The sequence below is a fragment of the Vicugna pacos genome, chromosome 19, assembly GCF_048564905.1.
Source record: "Vicugna pacos chromosome 19, VicPac4, whole genome shotgun sequence".
NCBI classification, from domain to species: domain Eukaryota; kingdom Metazoa; phylum Chordata; class Mammalia; order Artiodactyla; family Camelidae; genus Vicugna; species Vicugna pacos.
The window spans coordinates 32925823-32951427 of record NC_133005.1 but is presented as its reverse complement, the minus strand read 5'-3'; the positions used below and the strand labels follow the sequence as shown (position 1 = coordinate 32951427).

Below are 25605 nucleotides of genomic sequence, written 5' to 3'. Positions count from 1 at the left end.
GCTGCTCTGTAGACGAAGAGGGGAGCTGGGGGAGGGAGGGGAGCAGTTAGGAAGACTATTGCGGTAAACCAGGCAGTGGTTTCTAGTAGCTTGGGCACTTTTTAGTGTGGGAGGGAAGATGTACTCCGAAATTATTTTGAAGATAGAGCAGAAAGGATTTGCTGATGGATATAGGGTGCGAGAGAAAGACTGAAATTAAGGATGACTCCAAAGATTTTAATACACTGGAGTTGGCTGGAGGAGCAGATCTGGGAGGAGAAATTGGGAGTTTGGTTTTGATCTTGGTAAGTCTGAGATGCTTATGAGGTATCATTCAGATAAGCCGAGTCAGTGGTTGGATGTACGACTGAAGATCAGAGAGAGGTACAGGCTGGAGATACACATTTAGGAGCCATCAGAACGTGGGTGTTATTTAAAGCTATGCGGCTGTAGGAGATCACCTAGGAAGTAAATGTAGATCATGTTCAGAGGATCGAGCTCTGAGCCATTTCCAAGGTATAGAGGTCAGGGGAATGGGGAGGAACGTGCAAAAGACTTGAGTGGGAGCAGCCAGTGAAGCAGGAGCAGAACCAAGAGAAGAGCCCTAAAAGTCAAATGGAAAAGCATCTCATGAAGAGAGTTGTCGGCTGCCAAATAACGCGAAGAAGGGAAGGTGAAGACACCCAGTTTGTGCAGGTGCTGGGCATACAAAGATGAGCCCGATGCCAGGCAGGCACTTAGGAGGTGTTCACCATTTTTTTTTTTTGAAATGAAGAGAATCTTTTCTCCAAACAGCTCATAGCTGGAGTGAGAAGCCAGCATGAGGGAAGGCGTCTAACACAGCCATGTAACTTGTCTGGAGAGGTGAGGCTCCTTCAGCTGAGTCTTCAGTGGCTGAGAAGGAACTCAAGCAGGTTTCTGTATGCAGTTCTCTCTGTTCTGGATTTTCAGTCCCCTCCTCTCCACCTTCCCTAGCAAGCAGCCAAGCACACTTGAGAAGTTAAGACAGAAATAAGAGGAAGCAGCTGAGTGTCCCCTCTGACCAAAGAAGAGGGCTAAGGAGTGAGAAAAGGCCTGGGAAAAGAGAGACTGGGATAGCTACCTTTAAAAGCAGTTGAAAATTCGTTCCAAATTTAGTAAATTCCCAATGGTCTGAAGAACTTGGTTTTCCGAAGAAAAACGTTATAATGCACATATGGCCACAAGGGGTCTCCCTTTCCCTGAAATGCACTGGTTTAAAGAGAGGCAAAAAAGAGACGGCTGGTCCAGTACCAAATTTGGCAAAGAATTTGCTTAAACTTTTAGGAAATCAAGCTGTCTCTTTAGCAATAATATAGTTACCAGTTTAAAAAGGAAGAAAGTACAGGGTAATTTTGAGGGAATAAACACATATTGGGAAGAGTAAGGACTACTCCTATGTCAAGGTACTTAAAGGTTAGGGGGTGATTTTTCCCTCTTTGGTGAGTATTTTATTAAACATGATGGTTTGAAAAACATCTCATCATCTGAGGATAATAGTAATAATAGCTAACATGTATTAGGTGTTTAGTGTGTTCTGAAACTTTTTACAGCATTAACTCATGTAATCCTTACCCAGCTATGTAAGGTAGATATTATTAGCCTTAATACTAAGGAGCCTTAGAGATAGGTACTTATACAGATGAAGAATTTATGGTTTAAGGAAATTAACAATTGGCCCCAGGTCACACAGCTTGTGCAGGGCAGAACTGAGATTTGAACACAAATCTAATTCCACAAGTCTCTACCCTACACAGCCAATGGTAAGTAAGTGGATTCACTAATTTGTATATTATTAAGAAATGGTTTCTTAGATAAATGACAGGTTTCTTCTGTATAGCCCAGGGAACTATATTCAATACCTTGTATTAACCTATAATGAAAAAGAATACGAAAATAAATATATGTGTGTGTATATATATATATATATGACAGAAAAATGATGCTGTACACCAGAAATGGACACAACATTGTAAACTGACTATACTTCAATCAAAAAAGAATTCTAGCTACTAAAAAAAGATGCCCCCCCCGCCAAGAAAAAGAAACAGTGTCTTAATTTGAAAATAAACACTGGTTCTTCACTAGGAATGAGAGAGTCAGATTTGTCTGAGGAGATTTTAAAAAGAATGCAAGTGACCAGAACTTCTCCCAGGACAATCTAATTCAGTAGGTTGGGGATGGGGTGAATCTGTTCACGTTTTTCAATTCCATAGGGGGTTCTTATGTGTACCCACCCTTGGAAGGGAACCACGAAGGGAGCTGTACGGATGAACAGTGGCTACACTTATGTAGGAGGGACAGCTTGCTAGAACACGGTAGCCACCCAGCCTTAGAACAGGATTATGGTGATTTGCCCAGCATTTAACTACAAAGGGCATTGAACTCAATCTCCTCTGGCTTCCAGCTTGAGCTGCTCTTTCCTTTCCCCTTGAGAGAGGAGCTGGAAAGAAATGTGTGATTTTCCAAAGACCAGTCAGGAGTGGCAACGGCAGAACTCTCTGGAGGCAGCACTGAGGGGCGAATTGTGCAAGGAGGCTCTCAGTCCACTTGCTGGGTGGTGCCTCAAAACCCAGATGATATAGTCTTTATCCACTACTATTTGCTGCCTGTCAGCCTGGCAAACAGACAGTGATAGTGAGCTCAGAGGCTGCGTGTTTCTTCCCGGGGTGAAATGTGGGCACGAAAGAGCTTTCTAAGGCAGAGAAGCTGTGAAGATGAAGGAACCAAGTGGTAAGAACTGGGATCAGCTGAGACGAAGGGAGAGAGCCTTTTCTATCCATTTCTGAAATGAGAACACATTCATCTTCTGCAGTGACTTTAAGTGGCCTAAGTCATTACGGAATCTGGAGTCTGACAGATAAGTCTGAAGTCAGATAATAATGGTCTCATGTTCTCAAGTGCCTTCTGTGCTTCCTTTTTTTTTTTTTTTGTGATTTCTATCCTCCTCTTCTCTCAACACACACACACACACACACATTAGACACACACACAAAGCTTCCTGTACTTGGTGGCTCCTACGTCTCCCAGAATTACTCTGTGCTCCTGTTAACCCTGGGCTCTGTTGGGATTTCCAGTCTTTAGCCTTGGCCACCACCTCTGTCATAGAGATTTATTTGTTCCTTTTGCTGGACTTTGGTGGGAACCTGCGCGCTGGTCAGTCCCTTTGCTCCTGACCCTGCCCCAAGAGCTTTCTGAAGTCTGGCCTCCCAGGCTTTTAGGACACCAGAGCAAAAGAGGGCTTTGAAAGGGAACTGTTTTTTGAAAATCATGATCCATGAGTGCTTTTGAGACGACCTCATTCCAATACAACCAGCAGGGCTGTCTCAGAGCTGGAGTGGGGAGGGCAGGCTCCCTGCCCTTCAGAAGAGATAGAAAAGGAGCGATCCATGATTGGTGCCTCTTGCACAGGGTTCTTCCCGGGGTTTTCCCAGGGTTGGGGGCGGGGAGGGAATTTGAGGTTGTTCTAGACTCAGATTCACTTTGTCTCCCTGACTCTGTTTCCAGAACCGCTCCTCTCTTCCTAAGCTCCATCTCTGCTTTCAAAAGCATATGCGAACCCATGCCCCGTTCCTTTCTTTTTAGGTCACCAGATTCCTTCATGGGGTTGGCAGCAGAGCTGTAGCCCCAGGTTCTGTCGGGGCATGTGAGTGGTGGGGGCGCTGAGGTTTGCCAACATCTATGCTCCAGGGGCTTTTAAGTGTTCCAGGACTGGGCGTTCTGCTGGTCTTCCTCTCCCCTCCCTGCCCGCAGACTCAGGGGACCAAGGTGGAAGGGAGGTCTTACCCAAGAGAAGAAAAGCCACCACATCGCCCCAGCTGCCCACACTGAGTTCTCAGCTTCCCTTCCTCATCCCTCCGGCCACTCCCCGAGTCTGAAGCACCAGCCCCGCTTGAAACACCCCTCCCGTTTTGAAGGAGGCTGGGCTGGCCAGGGGGTTATTTTGGGAGCAGCTTCTGAGATCCGATGGCCTTGTTAGGACAACACTGACCTTTCCATCCCAGGAGGAGGGCAGGATTGGAGAGGGGCGGGGCGGGGGCGGGTGATCACAGCCCCGCACACCCATGGGGGTGGAGGAGAAGGGGGCCAGCCGGCGGCAGGAATTCAGCCTCGGGCTGGGGGCTGTCAGCAAGGGGGATTTCTCCTCCATGAAAAAGAACTGGGGACCTTGCCACCCCACCCTTTTCGCTGGGCTTCTTAAAGGGATCACATCGGTTTTCCTTTGATTCCATGGAAGCCAGGTTTGGGACACTCCGTGGAGACTTTGAACCTTTCCTTCCTGCTGCCTTCCCAGCTGGCAGCCTTCCTCTGGCTGAGTGAGAGGGGGCCTCCCAGGCATGGCACTGACCAGCCTACCCAGTGCTGACTTGGCTCCTGGGTTCCTTCGGCCTTGGGTGGCATCTGGCTTACCCCCTCCTGGGGCGCGGCGGTGGTGAGTCCAGGGGCCCAGCCCTGAGCTGCTTGGAGAGAGTCGCTGGCACCCCCCATCGGCCTCTCCCCCCAAGCTGGAGGACGGTGAGGTGGTCAGGGCTACGATGAGATGAGTGGGGGCCGCTTTGACTTTGATGATGGCGGGGCGTACTGTGGGGGCTGGGAGGGGGGGAAGGCCCACGGGCACGGACTGTGCACGGGCCCCAAGGGCCAGGGCGAATACTCGGGCTCCTGGAACTTTGGCTTTGAAGTGGCGGGCGTCTACACCTGGCCCAGTGGAAACACCTTCGAGGGATACTGGAGTCAGGGCAAACGGCACGGGCTGGGCATAGAGACCAAGGGACGCTGGCTCTACAAGGGCGAGTGGACGCACGGCTTCAAGGGACGCTACGGAACCCGGCAGAGCAGCAGCAGCGGTGCCAAGTACGAGGGCACCTGGAATAACGGCCTGCAGGACGGCTACGGCACCGAAACCTATGCAGATGGAGGTGAGCCCAGCTTGGGGCTGGCAGACTTGGGGCAGGGGCCAGGTGGGCTGAAGAGGCCTGGGGAGGGTGGGGAGAGCCTGGGGATGTACCACACAGGATCAGAGGATCCAGGATGTTATTTGCTGTGTGGCACTGGGCAAGTGGCTCTACCTCTCTCTGCATCCATTTCCTGGTCTGTAAAGTTGGGGCCAGTAACGGGGTTCTGGAGAGGACTGGCAGGAGTGCTTAGCACAAGACCTGCCATCGAAATACACATTCAACACACATTCAATAAGACGCTGCTGCTACTGTTGCATGCTGGGTGTACAAACAGCTGTGGAATATATTCTAAAAGTACTAGGGTTTAATGTCAACTTTGCCATGAAAATTATTTTCAATCAATAGATCATGAAGTGTTCATTCATTCATTCATCCATCTATCCCCTGACCTAACTCATCCACCCATTCATCCACCCACCCATGTATCTACCCATCCACCCATCCACCCATCCACCCATCCACTCACCCATCCACCCATCCATCCATCTATCTATCCATGCATCTTTTTGTTCAGTGCACATTTCTGTAGTACTGCCTATTAACCAGGCACTGTAAAAAAAGTTAGGTATAAAGAGGAATAAGATACAGCCCATGGGTTAAAAGATACGTTTTACACACATTATTATACACAAGTATTCACAGAGTGCCATGGCAGAAAAAAAGAAGCTAGATTTGAGGAAGTCAGGGGATGCTTTAGAGGAGGTGACATCCGAGCTGAATCTTGATGGGAAATCTGTTTGTGAGGCGTATAGAGAGTGGCCTTGGGTGCAGGATGGGCTACCAATTGGTGGATGTCTGGCAAGGGCCCGTTCAGCCTGTACTCTTGGAGTTTCTGTGGTACAATGACAGCTACGCAGCCCTGGCTGGAATTGGACAAAATCTGGCTCCATGTTTCCTGATTCAGTGACTTTGAGCTGTTTGCTGAGTCTCTGCAATTCAGTGCAGTTCAATTCACCAGGTGTTTATGCTGGACACTGCACTAAGCTCTGGGTACAAGCAGAGAGCAAGCCTCAGTTTCTCCAGTTACGAATTAAGATAGTGCTTCATTGAGTGCTTGCTAGGCATCAGTTACCTCTGCAAAGCGGGACACAGTACGCATGTGCTGAAAGCTCCTTCCCTTCCCTCTTCCCTTTCCAAGCCAAGGTGTGTGTGCTGGAGGCCTGGATGTGAGTCACAGGGACACACTTTTCTGGGAAGCTGCAGGCGGATGTCCCAGCATGTCTAAAATGGGGGAAACCCATTCATTCACTCACGTGACCAATATCACAGAGCACCAACTATGTGTCAGGCGCCATCCCACAGCAAGTTCTAGGGCCAGGGCGGTGAGCAAGCAAAGTCACAGAGAGTTCCCTGTCTAGTGAAGAAGACAGAAATAAACCAGAAAACAAACATAGATGTAATTTCCAGAAGTAACTAGTGTTATGAAAAATACAGCAGACAAGGAAGACAGTGATGTTTTGGGGTAGAGTGGTCCGAGAAGTCGGGTGGAGAAGCCTGGAGAGGAAGGAAAGACCCCAGGCAGAGGGGATGAAGATTGCAAAGTCTCCGAGGCAGGACTGGGCTTGGCACGTCTGAGAAAGAGCAAGAACGCCAGGGTGGTGGTGCAGAGTGAACAGGGCACCAGGCAGGGGCTGATGCTGGAGTTGTGGGCGTGCGCCAGCTCACGTTAGGTTTGCGGGGCCCTAGGTTTTATCCTAAGTGTGTCCAGGGGCTGTTCAGGCCAGGTAATCGGAAGAGCTGCCCCTCCGGTCTGTCAGAGGCCCAGACTCTTCCCCCCAAATGAGACAGCCCCACATCCAGGGGGCTTGGAAACCTCACAGGTCCTCGCTCCCAAGTGCAACTCTCCAAAATTAGATGTGGCTACTGCTTTGGAAAATCTCTTTAATCAACCTGTCATCAGCTCCCTGAGGGTTTGTTAAGGACCTGCCCTTTGCCCCGTCCTGGGAAGTACTAGGGGGATGTGGGCACAGAAGATCCTGTGATTAGGAATGGTTTCGAGTCCGGCAGCCCTGGATTAGTGCCCTGCCCCTGTTGTATTAGTTAGTTTCTCGGGGCTTTAGGTTCCTTATCATACTAATCTCTCCTAAGATTTCTCCTGGGATAAATATGTCGTTGCTGTTACTACTATTAACTATCATTACTTCATTCAATAAATATTTATTGAGTGATTATTAGTAAGCCAACACTATACTATATGGCGGGGGTGAGGGGGTGGGCTGCGGGGAAGGAAAGTATAGAAATGAACAGGATGGAAAAAGTCTCTGCTTTCCAGAGAACTTGACAAGAAACTGTGTTGGGTGCCAAGTAGGGACATGCCAGGGAGTCAGGGAGCAAGAAGCGGGCAGCTGACCAGACTCAGGCATTCAGAGAGGCCGCCTGGAGTAAGTGGCAAGCTGGGCTCTGGAGTATGGAGTGAACCAGGGGACAGGGGTGGGTGAAGGACGCATGCTCTGGATCGAAAGAACAGAGTGTACAAAGACACTGAGGTCCAAAGCTTGCCGTCCAGCAGGGATCAAGCTGAAATTTGCATCTTATCCCCAGCTTTGAGAAGTACTGACTTCAAAGCAATGATATGTCTGTCCCCTTTCGTCCACTCTCCATCTAACTTTGCAGTCCAGTGTCACAGGTATCTGCCTGCTCCAAACCAAAGAGTAGATTTCCAAAGTGGAGGTGTCCACCCATTAAAAGTTGGCAAAATCAATTTAGTGGGTCATGACCTGCATTTTTTTAAATGGAAGAATAGAACAGAACAAAATAGAAAATATCAGAGTGTTTCATAGAGAATGAGATAAAGTACTATTTTCTGAAATGTTTTCTCAGTTGGAGACATATGTATATAAATACACATCTGGATATATGTATCTATATAGTGTGTGTATTAAAACATCTGTGTTTTTGTGTGTGTGATGATTCAAATACATTTTTTTACTGCAGGTCATGGTCAGAAAGGTTTGAATATCACTGTTTTACAGTGACTTGACCCGGCATCTTCATGGAAGCCCCTGCCCTTCCTAAGTCCACAGAAGACCCTCTCTCACCTTCATGCTTGTAGCTTTGGCTGGAAGTTAAGCGCCAGTTCTCTGGTGAGAAGGGGAAGGTGGTCTAGGCCAAGGAGCCCCAGCCTCCCAAACCCTGCACTCAGCCTCCTGGCACCCCTCCCCCGCCTATAGCCCAGCATTCCTCCCCTGGCCATATATAGCCAAGCTAAAAATAGCTGCTGACTTGAAGCCCAAAGCCAGCACACACCCACCCTTAGGTAGTAATGCGCTGCGTGGCTGCCTGGCGGTCCCCATCCCAGAGACCCCCAGACTCCAGGACTGGAAAGGCCACTAGCGATCTTCGCTTTCCGAGCATCTTGACCGGGGGCCCCAGCCTTGGCCTCAGAGGCCCGTAAGTGGCCTGAAACTGCAGGCAAGACGTGTGCATATGTGCGTGGACTATGTGTGTTTTCCTGGGAGGTGTTTCCTCAAAGAGCCATTCACTTCGCAGAGTAATCTAGTGCTCAGATAAGTTCCAGAATCAAGACTCTAGTTCAGTAAGCCCCTCCCTAAAATGTGCAGTGGGAAAAACCAAGCCCAAGGTTGACTTTTTCTCACAAATAATGATAACAGTAATTAACGTTTTTGGAGCACGGATAACGTGCCAGGTGCTGTTCTTGTCACGTGGCCCACGCTGTGTGACTGAAACTTACCACAACCTCACAGGAAGTACTGTTCCTACCCCTATTTTACAGAGGAGGAAACTGAGATGAATAATTCAAGTGGCCTTTCTTCTGCTCCTCCAGCTGATAAGAGGCCGGGAAAGAATTTGATAATCTTCAGTGATAATTAAATGTATTATAAATAAGTATTGTAATCAATGACAAATGATACAAAGTAATCAAGACTGGCAACATAATTTGGTAAAATTACGAAACTGCCCACGAACCGGTCTTGACAATAGTAATGACTGTCTCCACCACTTACGGAGTCTTGCTAGTCTTTACCAGCCTCTGTGCTAAGAACGGTACATGCGTTGTATTATTTAAGCTTCTTAACCACTCTCTCATCTACTACACTCGTGACTTTCAAACTTTTTGATTACAACCCACTGTAAGATACATACTTCACATGTAATTCTGTGCACACACACACACATGTAAACCTGAAACAAGTCATCACCAAACACTATTCCTCTTCCTGTATGCTGTGCTTGCTATGTTCTCTTTCATGCGATCTTGCTGATAGAATTGTTCTATCTGGTTGATATCTGGTTGAGAGAATTAAACAATGCCCTGATAGGTGCAACGTACTTGGAACAGAGTTAGGCATGTGGCTAGTGTTGTTGTTGTTATTATTTTTATTACTATTATTATTATTACATGCTGAAAAGATGGTATTTTTCTGTTTCACTAGGACAATGGGGTCAAAGCCCCAAGCTTCTATGCCTTGGATACAGTTTTCTTTCTCCTGCCCCAAGTTGATGACTTAAGCTCATTTTAGCCCAGTTGACTCTGAAACACATGAGCTAAATGGATTTGCCAGGCTAGAGGCCTGAGTAATACCTGTTGTCACATTATCTGGGCCTGTAATATATGTTCCTTGAAGCAACTTAACCTCCATCTTTCTTTGTGTATTTGCTTCCCAAAGGAATAGCATTTCTAGTGATCTATATGTCTATCTTTGTGCCAATATCACACTGCCTTGGTTACAGGAGCTTTAAAACAAGTTTTAAAATCGGAGTAAATCCTTCAGCTTTGCTCTTCTTGTCCAAGACTCTTTGGGTTATTCTAGATCATTTCCGTTTCTATATACATTATAAAATCAGCTTGTCAACTTCCACGAAAAAAAGCCTGATGGGAATTTGATTAAAATTGCATTTCCTCTTTACATCTATTTGGAGAGAATGGACATCTGAATAGCAGTGAACCCTCCAATCCATGGACATGGTATACATCCCTATTTATTTAGGTCGTCTTTAATTCGCTCAGCCTTGTTCTAGGGTTTTCAATGTCTTGTCACATCTTTTTATGAGTAAAATTAACAAATTTTTTTTCTTATGATATTGTAAATAGCATTTAAAATTTCATTTTTCTAACTGTTCATTGCTAGGTTTAGACATACAATTATTTTTGTGTATCAGTTTTCAATCTCTTCCCCTTGCTAAATCAATTTTTTAGTTTTGGTGGGTTTTGTTTGTTTTTGGTTTTGGTTTTCAGATTTAAAAGAGACATCTTTTAATTTAAAATTTCTTGATTGCTATTAAAAATCCAGTATAGAAATCTTAAAAGAATCTGATGGTGTTAAAGGAGGCATGTGTTACTTAAGCACGTGGAGCTTAGAGTAGCCAGATCTGGGTCCAGATCCCAGTGGTGCCACTTCTTAATTCTGTGAACGTGGGCACATCGTGTGACCTCTTTCACCTGCCATTTCTTCTTTTCCATTTAGGGATGTCAAAGTCTCCCTCAAAATATGGTTGAAACAATGAGATAATACATGAAAAGGACTTAGCATGAAGCCTGGCATGGAGAAAATGCTGGAACATATATACTCTTTTCTGTGTTTCCCTCACAGTCCAAAGGGCGAACTAATTCAGGATGGCCTGAACCACCCTTGTCTCTGTTTTGGGGAGAATATTTCAACACAAAACCTAGCTTTTGATTTTAGAGCAGTTAAGAAGCCAAGACTTTGATTGCTTAGTTCTGCCTTGGGTCCTGCCAGTGTAGATGGAACCCACGTCAGGGGTTTTGAATGTAGAATCAACACAATTTAACCTCATCTTGAAAATCTCATGTCCCACATCACAGCCAGGGGTCAGCATGACAGCCAGCTGAGCTGCTGTCACGGCAGCTTCTTGGCATTTATCTGGGACCCCAGAGGAGCAGAGCAGACCCTCAGAGAGACAGGGAAGTAGATGCAATTAGTCTTTCCTCTCTGCAGCCTTTCTTTCTGGGATGCCTGCGTCCAGTTGGCCAAATGTCCCCAGACGGGCATGTGTCCAAGGCCAAGCCCTTGGGATTCATTGAGCTGGCTTGGTTCCAGGGCCTATTAATTCCATGTCCCCAGCAGCTGTTCCCTAGACCAGCCTTGGCTGCCACACCTTTGTGAGGAATGTCCAGTCTCCTTTTCTGAGGGCCCTGGTCGGGGGCGAGGGGCGGGTGATGGAGACAGTCTTGCGTCCTGCCACAGACCAGAGGGCCGTCCCTGCTCTCTCCCATGCCCTCCAGTCGGAGCCACAGAGTAGGCAGGCATTAGGTCTGGCAACGAATGAGCATCTACGATTCCTCCTTACTCCTGCATAACTTGGAGTCGACTGGCCTGCACCCGCCTGGCAAAATCCACAGGGTGATCCAGGGGCAGTGTGAAAGCCAGAAGCCTCTTCCCTATCCCGGCAAGTAGTGAGCACCTCATGCCTGGAAGTACTCAAGCATGGGCTGCCGACTACTGTATGGACAGGGTAGAATGGGGGCCAACCACTGAGGCTTGATGGCTGCCCACAGCCTGCAGGAAATATTCTGTGCAGCACATGCAATGTTTTCCTTATTTTTATTTTTAATTAAATCTGAATTCTTTATGGATACCATCCTAACAGAGTGATCGAACCTCACACCATTGATGACCAGATCACCTGACTATAGGGGCCCTTGGTGGGACGTACAGAGAAGGACAGAACATTCCCCTACGTAATATTCCTGCCCGGAAGGCGTGGGCAGGGGGTCATTCTTGCAGGGCCTGCTAGGCCGTTGTAAGAATTTGGCTTTGACCCTGAGAAAAATGGGAGCTATAAAAGTGACATGCTCTGACTTTGTTTACAGGGGCTCCTCCAGCTACTGTGTCAGGAGACTGGGGGAGAGGAGGTGGCATAGAAAGGACAGAAGCAGGGGAATCAACTGGTGCGTTTATTACACTAATGCCAGTTTGGACCACCATGCTGTGGCAGCAGAGGCGGGGAGAGGTGGTTGAACTCTGGGTCTGTTCTGAAGGTGGAGCCATACACTGTGCTGATAGATTACACAGAGGGCATGAGAGAAAGAGAAATCAAGGAAGGTTCTACAGAAAAAAAAGGAAGGTTCCAAGGCTTTGGCCTGAGAACAAAGCTTTGGATGCCTTTGCAAAGGATGGCGTTGCTCTGAACTGAGATGGGATGAGGGTTCGAAGAGGGAAGGTCAGGAGCTTGGCGTTGGAGACTGAGGGTGAGCAGTACCTGGCAGATACACCTTGTGGGCACGATGGTTGTGGGCAGACCCGCACACAGACAGGGAGGCCTGAGCAGCCGGTGGGAGGTCGGAACCCAGACCCTCTCCGCTTCATCCCCTTTGGCTCCCAACACTCAGTTACTTCTGGCTTCCAAGGCCCTCGGCATTGCTGCCCTGACCTAGGGCCTGGCAAAGACGCTTCCCCCTAGGCCCCAGGTCCCAGGATTGTCAGCAACCAGGCAATGTCACTTGATTAATCCCCTGCTTCTTGTGCAAGCTGGGGAGCAGCCTCTCCGTGTGGGGGTGGTGGAACCATACAGGCGATGGGGACTTGCCACTGCAACCTGACCCTGATCCTGGGCTCTGGTCGCCCACTTTGGGTCGCCTGTTGGTGACCCTGGGAAACCAGACACAGCAGAGCTTTGATGGGAGGTAGCATTTGGGGGCCATGGGAAGGGACTTTGGTGCCACCTTGCAGGCAAGCCAGAGAACAAGGCCTTGGGATTGTTACAGGAAAAACAAAATATCATCTGTGTGCTCACCCAGAGGGACTGTTCAGTTAATTCATGAGATCACGTCATGAAGTACTAACATCGTTAAAAAGACAGAGAACTAAACCTCAATTAAAACAATTTTTTTTAAAGAGAGGAAAAAAAAAAGAGAGACAGAAAAAAACAGAGGCAGGCCCACCTGTACTCACATGGAAAGGAATCTAAAGCATTTTAGGCGAACAAGAGCCATTGGACAAATATTTATTGAGTGCCTACTGTGTGCAAGGCAGTGTTCTCATTGAGGGGAAGGGTGGTAGAGGAAGGAACAGCTAATCTTCTAGTCTGCCTGTGATATGTGTAGGCTTGAAATAAGTAGAAAAAGTTCTGGAAGGGCCTAAATTGTTAACAGCAATTACCCTTCAGTAGACAATATAGGAGCTTGTATCTTAAATACTCCAGTACTGTTTGAATTTGATACAATGACCATGTGTGTAAATTTTTTAAAAAGTGCCCTCCCTCCAACACATAAATAACATTTATTTGCAGACATGCTCAGAAGCTTTCAGAGTACAAAAAGAGTTTGGAGGCTTGAAGCAGAGTCCCCCAGAATCTAGGCTCAGATCCCAAATGATTCAGCTCTTCAAGGCAAGGCAAGACAGGTGACCTTTTGTTTAGTTCCAGCTGAGCTACTGTCTGGCTGTGTGGCCTTGGGCAGGTTGCTCTACCTCTCTGTGCCTACACTTCCTCTTCTGTATCATGAGGGGGCTGAACCACACTTACTCCTGAAGGTAAATTGATTTTTCTCACATGCAACATCAGCTAATTGACTGTGGCTGCCTGCAGATGTGGTGAGGGGAGACTGCTTGGCTATATTAAGATTCAGCATTGTGATCGATTAGCAATGTCTGTTGTGGACACAGGTTGGGGGAGAGGTAGCCCATGTGACATTACTTGTTGCCTTGGACTAGATGTCCTTCAAGGTCCACTCCAGCTATGACCATCTTGGGGTTGAAATATTCTCACTGGCCCCTGAGTTGAGGTTGTCTGTAACCGTGTTGCAGATATTAGGAACATGACAGTCCGTATTGGATACTGGGTACTGGCACCAGCTCCTACTGGCTCATGACAGCCCATCATTAACTTTTCAAGAATTTTCCATGCCGGCGGTTCAACTGTTGATAGTTTGGCCATGGTGGGAATATTTAGATGTTGGAAATGGGCTGACACTATGAATCGGGTATTTGTTTTTCCAAAGAGCTGTTTTACCAGCATGCCATGAACAATGTGCTAATAGGAAATGGCCTTCTCTCCTTCTCACCCAGGTTTAGGGTGCCCAACCCTCCCGGTTTGCCCGGGAACTGTCCTCGCTTTAGTACTGAAAATACTAAAGCTTCTTGGGGAACCCCTCCATCTCAGGCAAACTGGGATGACGGGTCACTATCCAATTCTTTCCCAGAAGTGAAGGGAGCCAACATTTGTTGAGAGCCTGAGGTCTCTGCTAGATAACCCATGTGACACTCACAGCAACCCTGCAAGTCAACTTGCTTTGCTTCCTTTGCTGGGCTGAGACAGACTTGAAGAGAACTTGTCCAAGGCCATGGACTCATGCACTCACTGGGTGCCTTCTATGTGCCGGTCAGCACACTGAGTGCTGGAGATGCTGTGGTGACAAGGTAGACTTGGTTCCTGCCCTCAGGAGCATGCATTCCAACAGCAGAGACTAGCTTTGAACAGTTGTTTAACAACAGCACGGGATAAGTAATTTAAAAGGCAAGTGGAAAGATTTATGAGCTGATAATGGGTGAACCTAGTCTGTTGGGTAATCAGAGAAGGCTTCCTAGATGAAGTGATCTCGGCCTTGAGGCCAAGATCTGAAAGATGGGTGACAAGAGGGCCACACGGTGCCAGGCAAAAGGACTATCAAGTACAAAGGCTTGGAGGTAGGCGTGGAGCATGTTGTGTTCAAGAAAAGTTGGGAGCACAGAGACAGAGGGAGAGTGGGGTGGAGGAGGCTGGAGGGTTGGTTGGACCACGAAGGCTTCAGGGGTCACAATGAGGAGTTTGAACGTCACCCTTATTGGAGATGCTGTGTGACATCCTCAGACATCCGGCAGGAGCAGGGTCCTCATTCCTCCAGCTGCTGGGAGTGTTGGCTGCTGAGGGCTCACAGCTGGGCACTGCTCTCTGTCAGAGGAGGTGCCTCATTGGGGGTAATCCAGAGCTAATGACTGGTTGATAGGGTAGTACAAAGACCCAGCCTCCTTGCTTTGATTTTGGACAACTCTGAAGGGCCACATCAGCTCCAGAGATCCCTATGGGCTCCATGGAGGCATTGGTTGCAACTGTTCAACTTCTTCCACTTACTGAAGCCTGCTCCCTTCCTTCCAGGTGTTCATCTTGAGAGCCCTCTCCCCATAATCACCCACCTGCTATCTCAGTCTTGGAATATGTCTCCCAAGGGCAACCCTCCCCTAAGGCATTGGGAAGCCATCACAAGGTTTTAAGTGGGATAACCTGATCGGATCTGCATCTCATAAAGGAGATGAATCTGGGGGCAGAGAAGGGTGGACTGAAGCAGGTATCAAGGGAGGCAGGAGACCGGGGAAGATGCTATTGGAGTCAACCAGGGAGGATTGGTACAGCCTGGACTACATGGATAGGGTGGAGATAAAGAGAAGTGGGGAGATTAAAGAGATACTCAGAGTCAGGTCTGTTTCCAAAGCCCAAGCAATTTCCATTCTTCTTTGCTGCCCCCAAAGATGTCTCAGGCTTGACTTGCTCTCGTTGGGACGTGGTCTTTACCAACATGGGTTAGAATCAATCTGATATGGGTCCCCTATATGCAGGAACATCTACGTGGGTGTCCACAGTGTGGGCATGTGTGTTCACCACAATGGCATTACTGGTATACCTGGTCTGATTTCAAGGTGCCTGGACAGGAGTCAGGAACCCTGGACTCTCTGGTGCTCACTCCCCTACCTGCCATGCTCCATCTTAAACCCCATCTGAAATCTGTGGATGACACTTTCACAGTCCTGCCCAAAGATCTTGCACCAACACCTAAGACTATGTGAGAGGACTTGTAGAAGGATCAGGAACGGCTGTTACACAAAACAGACAAGATATAGACAATATAGCTGCCAGAGGTGGGAAGAAGTGATGAGAGTCTGGAGGAAGGAAGGTGGCCTAGGTAGTTTTCTGAAGGAGGCAGCTTTGAAACTGGGCTTTGATGGATTTGGGGAGACAAAACTGAGAGGTGACCTTGGACCAGCTCATGAAGACACTGGACTGTCAGGTAAGGACTTCCATAGGCAGTGGGGACCCCTGGAGAGGAGCTAGTCCTGACTCCTTTCTGTCCATCTCTGTTCAGTCCCCTAGGTACACTGACATTTGGACCTCAGACAGTTTCTTAGAAACAAGCAGGGGCCCCTGGCCAGAGGGGATGGTGTTCTCAGTGGCACTCTGTATTTGGAGGCAGAATCCCTGGTCTGACCCACATGTCTCTTCTCTGTCTCAGAGTGGACTCTGGATCTCCTAGATGCCCCTTGGGTTTCTGAAATGGTCATTCTCTCTTCAGAGCTGAGGTTTGCGTGAGGACTTATGAACCTTTAACTTGTAAGAGATATTCTCAGATGCTTAGAGGTGCAGAGGAGAAAGCGCTGGTCATGATGCTCGGCTGTGATTACCAACAACCATCACACTTGTGTGATCATGAACAATTCATTTAAATTTTAGTTCCAGTTTTTCCAGCTGTAAAATCAGAATGATAATACCTATATATGTTAGGATTTTTTTTCTGTCTTCAGGTAACAGAAAACCTTAACTCCAAATTACCTAAACTAGTACTTTCCAGTGGAAATATAATGTGGGCTCCATATGCAATTTAAAATTTTCTAGTAGCCACATTTAAAAAGGTGAAATTAATTTTAATACCATCTTTTATGTAACCCATTATCCAACATATTATCATTTCCACATATAATCAGTATTTAATTAGTGAGATATTTTACATTTTTTGTACTAAATCTTTTAAATTCATGCTCAGTAACCACATGCATCTAGTGGCTACTATATAGGACAGCACAGACTTAACCAATAAGGATATTTCTAATCTCACATAAACAAGAATCCAGAGATAGGGAAGTCTCAGGATTAGTTAATTTGGAGGCTCAGCAAAGCAGCAAGAACCCAGGTTCCTGCTACCTTTTCGCTCTGCCATCCACAGAGTGTCGGTTTGTTCTCAGTTAGTTCTCCTTATGGGCCCAAGATGGCTGCCACAGCTCCAGGGATCATCTCCACATGCAATAACATCCAGCAGAAAAAGAGGGTATGTTTCTTCGCAAGTACCTCTTTATGAGAGCATGTAGTTGTCTCCCTTGCCCCACCCACTTTGCCAACTTACCCTCAGGTCTCAGTGCCAGATTTCATCACATGCTCAGGTCTAATCCAGTCATTGGCAAGGTGGATAGACTTGAATGCCTGATTTAGAGCAAACAGGATTTGCCCCTGGATTGGGGACCTTCCTCTGAGTCGAATGGAAGGAGTCCTGGATCCTGGGGCAAAATTGAGGCTCTGTTAGCAAAGAGGACATTTGGTGCTGGGTAAGCCAAGACCAACAGTAGCTGCACAATACCTGCTCTCCCGATTCCTCCCCCAGGTTAAACTGATGTGAAAATGAGGTATAGCCTTAAGATCATTTCCCAAAGTGGGTTCCCTGGAAGGGTCTTCTGATTAAATAACACCACCTCACGGACTCACAGTCCCCATGAGCATTGTAAGAGTCCTGACAAAGTCCCATAGGCAGGACATTTTTCATTTTATTTCCCAAAAAACTTCAACTGTCTTGACTTCAGAACGGTTTTTATTTTTTTCCCACGATGTATGTGTTTTTTCCATGATAAACAGCAGTTTTGAGAAACACATTTTTGGGGAGCCTGTTTTAGTGGTTTATTAGGTTGTATAGCAGGGAAAACCTTCCCCAGGCTATATGCCCCCTGTTTGACCTCTTGTGTTGGAAATGAATGACCTGCGTCAAGCACGTTGAGAAAGCTCCCACAGACCAGGTCAAAGACAGAGCACCCAGCGGCTCAGGCCACAAACATCTTTTTCCTGAGAAAGAATAAAAAGTGCAGTTGTGTCCTGATGAACCTCAACCAAACCTTAGCTTCATACCCTATGAGAAAGTCACACATCATGCTGCTGGCGTAGGGTTATTCGCTTATTTTCCTTGCCTTAGCTTTGGTTATCCGTTTGGTGTCTTCCTTCCTGAGATGGATGGACCTCTTTGACAAGGCAAATGTTATCACACTGATGTTTGAAAATGAAGTAGGAGCCCCCTTACCTGATGCCATCAATACTGACAGCATGCTGGTTAATTGAATATGAGTGACAGCGGAAAATTTTTATATGATACATATATCTTATCTTTACTTTAATTTCCATAATATATATGTATAGTGTATAGATATCCAGTCTTTCTCATTCACTAATCTTTTGATGGCAAAGCCTTTAATGAACAGAGTTTCTCATTGTCTGCCTTGCATCCCTGCAACAGATCATCTACAATTTCCAGTTTCTGTCGGTTTCTTTTAAATTGAGCAAGAAGTTAAAGACACTCACAGAGCAATCCGAGTGTAGGAAATGTCTAGATTTTTATAACCAACGTTTTATAGTTATCTCTTGCATCCCAAATTTAGAGAGTGATTTTTAAGGGACCCTCCCTATGAGCATCCAAAAACATTCAGCTTGTTTTCAGAGAAGTAAACTTCTCTTTCTCTGTGCACTCATAGTCCACTGGTTTAGATAACAAATATTAATAAATCACATCCTTTCAATAATGAGTACAACTGAAGTTAACGGGTTTAGAAACAGTCTTAAATAAACACACAACTCCACATGTGGGAACAGAGAGGCGTGTGCACTTGTGAGGGCGTCAGGCTACCTACCAGCCGTGCACATCAGGGTGCTGAGGGCATCAGTTAGCAGGTGGTACAAAAGGAACAGAGCATGTTGGTTAATTGGAGGTCAGTGGAGAGCTTTTACAGCTCTCACCCCAGGATGCATATTAAAATCATCTGAGACGCTTTAAACAACTCCACTATCTACATTAATTAAGTCACAGTCTCTGGCCCCAGAGAATGGATCTTATAGTATAGATGTGACTTGCAGAAATCACTCCACCCTGTGTGTTTAGGTGGTGTGGAGGCAAGTCTCACTGAGGAACAGACTCCCAAGTGTTCTTCCTCCCAAGGACAGAAGCACGGAGGACTCCCTGACTCAGAGGTGGCCCCAAATCAGCAAAAGCTGGGCATTCCAGGACACAAGCCTGCTCTCTTACACACAGATGGAGGCGGAAACCTGGAGCTGGTCTTATTCTCTCCCTCTGAGTTCTCTCTGTCCTCCCTGGCACCTCTTCATCTTCCCAGTTAATCCTTTCTGGGCTAGCTTTTCTGAGCAAAGACTCTGATCTGCCAAAAAGCTAGCCTTTATTGAGCACTTGCTGTGTGCTGGCTGGCTCACAGAGAGTTCACCTAATCTTTGGTCAACCAACCTTCTCTACTCCACTGCCACCCAAGACCTGGACTGTCATTTCTCTGGACCACTGCCGGGGCTGCCTAACATTTATCCTGTGATGATTGGTTAAATCTAGTCTATTCTTGGCACTAGACTCCAAGCCTCTTGAGGGCAGGGAATTTATTCACTCCTGCATCCCAGCACCTTGCCCTATGAATGCAGGCTCCATAGCAAATACTTACTGATTCAAAAAAAGGAATGAAGAGACACTGAATGAATGAATGAATGAATGAATGAAGTAGGTATCATTACTTCTGTTTTACAGAAGGACAACTGAGGCTCATTGGGCTTCAATAACATATGCATGTTTTAGAACTATTCAGCGTCCGAGTTAAGGTTAAAACTCAGGTTACTTGATAATAAACCAGAAGAGGGAACTGCAGGGAGAAGGCGATATTCAGGTTTTATGAAATTTAGGAGCCTGGTCTGTATATGAGAACTGCACTGACCCTGATTTCAGCCTCCATCAGCCTTTTACAAAGATCCCAATAACTCCCAGAGTTTGAGCTTCTGAATCTGGACGTGAACGTTCTTGGCAGCACTGCCAGTCCCCGCTGAGCACTTACCATGTGCTGAGTCATAAGGAGAAGGAGAAGATGTGGTTCCTGACCCTGGAAGAACAGAAGGGTGTCGTCTGGGAGAAGATACTCCCAGATTCATTAGATGCTCACTGAGGGCTTCCTCAGGCCCGGGTGCTGTGCTAGAGGCTGAGGCCATAGCAAATGAGCTCGGTGTGATTCCCTCTCTCGGAAACCAAAGTCTGGTAGGAAAGGCTTCAGGTGAACAAATAATCATAAGAATTATTTTGTTGCCATTGTGCACAAGGTCCAGAGGAGATACTGGGTGACATGATGTCGTGTGGCACTACTCAGGGGGTAGGGGTCAGAAATCATCCTGGATGAAGTCACATTCAAACTGAAGCTTAAAGTATCAGTAGAAGTTGGCTGGGGGAGGAGACAGGAAAAGAGCATGCCAAGAAGAGGAGGGGAAGCACATGCAAAGGCCCTGTAGTAGGAAGGCGAGGGGTGACTGGAGAGCCAGTCAAGATGAGTCAGGAGAGGTGGGCAGGGACCCATGCCAGCCCTTGTAGGCTGCTGAGAATCTTGGTCCTTACCCTGAGGGCAGGGGGAAGCTCTGTAATGTCTGTAAGTCCAAGGGAGAGGACCATCCCAAAGGGTATCAGGAGGCACTTCGTTAAACAGAGGGCCCCTCTCAGTCCGACGGCTGTGGGTGGGTCCTCCTCTCCCTCTTCGGATGCATTCTTCTCGTCCCCAGAGAGAACTGTCTTGTCTTAGAGAGAGTCAGGCAGGGGATGGCCCCAGCCCTTGGCTTTTCCCCCTTCCCAGGGCCCTGTCACTCCAGCCTCCCCTGGGTGTCTGCGCCTCTTGCCACTTGCTTGTAAGTTTCCTAATATAGCCTGGCCATTTCCTCCCCAACTGGAGGCTGACAGTGGCTCTCCTGTTGCAATCTTAGTTTTTCTTGGGCTTAAAGGGGCCATGTCAGCCCATCTCATGCCAACCTTAAGCTAAAGGTAGATTGGTTGATTTGATTTCACAAACTTGTCCAGTCCAGAGATTAGCTGTCTTCTTTCTTTCCTCCAGTTAATCATCTTCTCTGCTCTATTCTTGACCACTTTCTCCTTTCATATTTTTTTTCTTTTTTCTTCTGAGACTTCCAGCAAGAGCACAGCTAGACATGGTTGTAAATTTTGGCTCTGTGCATTCATTAGCTGTGTCATCTTGGTTGAGTCTTATAGGAACTGTTAAATATCTTTCTGGTCATTTTCACAGATCTATTTTCAGATGGATAGAGCAGAAAGAAGAGAAAACAGTTAGAAGATGCATGCTATTCACTCATTCTTTCAACAACTATTTATAGAATACTTATATGGTACTGTTCTAGGTACTAAGGATACAGCAGTGAAAAAGAATGAAATCCCTGCCTTTATGGAACTTACACTCCAGTATGGGAGGTGATCAGTAAGCAAAATAAAGGGCAGAATATATGTAATATTAGATATGCTATATGGGGGAAGAAAGGAAAGAAAAGAGATAAAAAACCTTGAGTGGGGATTATAATTTTAAACAAGGTGGTCAGGGAGGCTTCAGTGAAACGATATTTGAGTAAAGGCTTGAACGTGGTGAGGGACTGATGCATGCAGGTATCTAGAGGAAGAACATTCTAGGCAGATGGAACAGCAAATGCAAAGGCCCTGAGGCAGGACCATGGCTAGGGTATGGGAGGAACAGCAAGGAGGCCTTTGTGGCTAGAGTGAAGTGAGGGAAAGGGGAGAATGAGAGGAGGCGAGGACAGAGGAACGATGGGGATGAGATCAGGTAGGGCCTTGTGGGTCACTAAGGACTTCAGCTTTTCTTCAGAGTGAGAAAGAGCAGAGCAGTGTCATGATCTGACTTATTATATTTGAACAAAACCCTTCTGATTGGTGTGTTAGGAATAGGTGGAAGAGGACAAGGGTGAAGGTGGCCATTATGGAAATCCAGGTGAGAACTCAGGGTGGTTTGGACCACCCTCTAGTAGCAGTGGGGGTGATGAGAAGGAACCACATTCTAGACTGATCTGGAAAGCCGCGCTGATAGGATTTCCTGATGGATATTTGCAGGATACTGTGCTGGGTGGATTATTTTCCTTAAAAGTTCATTTTCAAATTTGTAATTTATCAAGTCAACTTTATTGAGGTCTAATTTTCATGGAACAAAATACATTTTAAGTGTACAGTCTTGACAAATGTATACACCTGTGTAACCACCAGCACAGTCAAGATAACAGAAAATTTCTATCAACTTCCATCCACTCCACGGTGGACCTCTCCTGCCTGCCCTGATAATCACAGATCTGCTTTCTGTCACAAATGGTTAGTTTTTTCCCCCAGGCTTTCATGTCATTGGAATCATACAGTTTGTACTCTTCTGTAACCAACTTCATTCCCTTGTCATGTTTTTGAGATCCGTCCACGTTGGGGTGTGTATCAGTGACCTGCTACTTTTTATCACTGACTAGTATTCTACTGTGTGGTTGAGCACAGTTTGTTTATCCATTTCCCAGTTGATGGACATTTGTGTTGTTTCCATCTTTTGTTGTCTCCTTTTTAAACTTCCCGAAAATGCCAGGAAGCAGGTATTATTGTTCCATTTTCCAGGTGAGGAAATTGAGAATCAGAAGTAGCCTGTCCAGGGTTCCCCAGCTTAGATGATGTTTGGAACCAGTCTGTCTTTGTCTCTGGGGTTTTTTTCTGCCCCTTTGCTTTCTGCACAATGTGGCCCCACGTGGATGAGCTTGGAAGACAGAATACATCGATTTCTGTCTATCCATCTCCTTATTTTGTCATCCTTTGTACCCCACTCTCATTTCTCTGTTCCCTGCACCTGCCACATAAACCTATTTTCCCACTTCCTTAGTGTGAGTCAGACCTCAGTTCAAATCCCAGTTCTGCTCCTTCCTCGCTGTGTGACTTTGGGCAAAACACAAAACCTCTCTGAGCATTAATTCACCTATGAAATGGAGATTATCACTGCATTTTCCTTTGTGAGATCATGCCCGACACTCTTCTCTCTCTCTGTCTCTCTCTTTTCTCTTTGGCCCTTTTATGGTTGCTATTCCATGATTGTTTGTTTTCTGTGGCTGGTCATTGAAGGGAGCTGAGCCCTGCTGTTCCTCTTATCCCTGGCTGTTCCTGTCTGCTGTACTGAGGGGCTATCTCTAACAAATTAAAGCAGAATTTCAGGTGGTGAGGCCCAGGGATCTGTATTTTATTTTTAGCTTCTCACAGGAAGGAGAAGCCAGGGTTGAGAACTGTGGGCTCAGAGCGTGAGCTCTGGGGATCAGATAGACTTGGGTTTGGATCCTGTTTCCTTAGTCAAGTCGCTTAACTTCTCAGACCACCAACTCCCTCTCTTATAAACGAGCATCCGCATGGGACCCACCTCACAGGACTGTTGAAAGGCGGAAGTGAGCCCCCACACTGTACACAATCCTTGCAGGGGCTCTTCAAGCCCAGAGGGCTGGGGCGGTGTAGGAGCGGGACCCTGAGCTGGAGCAGCCTGTGCTGGGAGGGACCAGGCAGTGCAGAGTCACGTGGACTCGCTGTCCTTTGCCTCCAGAGTCATAGTGCCCCGATTCCTAGAAGCCCAGTGTCTCAAATTGAGGCCAAACCTTAGAGAGCCTCATAGCCAACACGTCATTGACTGATGGGGCAATTGAAGCCGTAAGAAGGGAAGAGAGTTGCCCAAGGTCACACAGTGAGATGGCATTTCCGGACAAGTTCAGCCAATCAATCAGCAAATCTTTATGGAGCACCTCTACGTGCCAGGCTACATCAGAGAACACAACAGGACAGGGCCCTGCACCCTTGGAGCTCCCATTCCAGCAGGGGACGAAAAGCAATAAATATAATAAGTCATGTAAAGCTTATATTAGAAGGCGATACATGTTATAGAGAAAAGTAAAAGTAGATCACAGATACTGGGTGCCTGTGGGGACTCGGGCAGATTGCAATTTTAAACACGGTGGTCAGGTAGGTCTCATTGAGCAGAGAGTTAAAAAACGCCAGGAGGAAGCGCTCTAGGCAGAGGCAACAGCCAGCGCAAAGGTCCAATAGGAGCACGCCTGTCTGGTTGAACTTAGGAGTCCCTTACCAGACATCCTAGGTACTTGCTGGGAGACCATTTGGTTTTTGGTTAACTAGGGCAACATATCAGCTTGTGTTTAAAATACGGGCTCGGAATTTCCTCCCTCACTTCAGCACTCTATGTCAGGTGCTCTTCTATATTCTAAAGGCATAAAGATGAAGGTGGCAGAGAAATGGCTTTCAGAGGTGCTGCCAGGGAAAGACCAAGAAGGGGGAACAGGTGTGTGTAGGGGCGAGGGGAGGTGATGAGTTGGAGATGGCTGTGTAACATCTGGGGGCATCCATCTCCCAGGTGACACGTGGAGTTGCAGAGCCGAAGAAGTTGGGGATATGTCTGGTGGAGTCAGCAGGACACAGATGGCAGTTATAAACACACCAGATGATGCAATCACCCCGCGACGGTGGGGAGGAGGTTGTGGACAGCGCCCTGGGGAGCACAGCCTGTTAGGGTGGGTGCGGAATATGAAGACATTTTGTTAGCTTCATATCAGCTTGTTCACACAGCTAAAGTGATCTCACACACCAGCACAATTTTGTAGAATCACAGTATTACACACGAATCTTTTCTTTCATAGTTTTTCAGTGATATTAACTCATTTAAACCTCCAGCAACCCTATGAGGCCAAGAGGCAACTGTTACCCGTTTGCTGGGTGAGAAAGCTGAGGCACACAGAGGTTAAGTCACTTGCCCAAGGTTACACAGCTAGCAAGGGCAGAGGCAGGATTTGGACCGAGCAGCCTGGCTCTGCAGTCTGTGCTCCTGCCCATTACTCTCGCTGCCTCTCCTCACGTCATGGCCCACACACACAGACTCTTGTTCCCAGGAGCTCGCGTGTTCACATTCACGGACATGCAAGGCTTTCTTGCTAATATTTCCCTCTACACGCCACTAGTCCATACACGTGGACTTACGGGGTCTCAGTTTCACTAATAAGCAAATGTCACACACTCAGCCTTGAGTGTCTCAGATTACTCTCTGCTGTAACACTCAGATGGCCTTGTGTACTCAGATCTCATACATACCCATAATATCACCTCGCCTGGGCACTGGCTGCAGGGTGTACACACTGTGTTATATGCTCATGATCTCATATAGTCAAAAGACACTGATATGCATGCCCATAACAGTCTTCTCTACACACGGCCTTGCACAAACATACACTCGCCCAGGCTCTCCAGCACAGTCCCATGCTCTCCGACATTCACATCACTATGCCTGCTCACTGTCATATCCATCTTATCTATCCAGCCACGACCTCGGACAGTCACACCACCTGGCACACTAGGATAACCACACACACACATTTAATCTCATATATGGACAGAGCCCTGCCTGCTCACAATTTGCACTCTTTTATCCTCTAATGGTCTTGCATCCTCACTCAACTTTGCCTTTTCTTTTAAGGCCTTTCCACATTTAAGACCTCGAACGCTCTCCTAACCTTATATTACATCCCATGATGACATGCTGGTGAGATCTCAGTCACCCTCTGTGCACACACTGCCTTGCTCATTGATGCTTCTACATGATCCTGCCGCCTTGCACTCTCACACAAATGCAATGTTCATGCTACTGCCAAACTCACTGTCTTCCCCACTCACACTCTGGCACACTCATTCTCTCTTGTGTGATTCTCAATCTGTGCACACTCGTCTAAGTTCATGCTCACAGAGCCTCACCTACTCATACAACGTCACACTAAAAACGGAGTCACTCAACCTTACCCTATTTTGCACACTAAAGCCCTCACGTGTTCCCACAAACAG

At 47.0% G+C, this 25605-nt stretch overlaps 1 protein-coding gene across 1 annotated transcript in view; it reads left to right on the top strand.

The window, feature by feature from the left end:
• The first annotated feature begins 4045 nt into the window (after positions 1–4045).
• Positions 4046–25605, top strand: part of JPH2 (junctophilin 2) — a 57481-nt gene continuing 35921 nt past the window's right edge. The window contains exon 1 of the mRNA XM_072944275.1: positions 4046–4916. Within this exon, the coding sequence (XP_072800376.1) occupies positions 4538–4916 (379 nt within the window). The 5' untranslated portion in view covers positions 4046–4537. The remainder of the gene's footprint in view (positions 4917–25605) is intronic.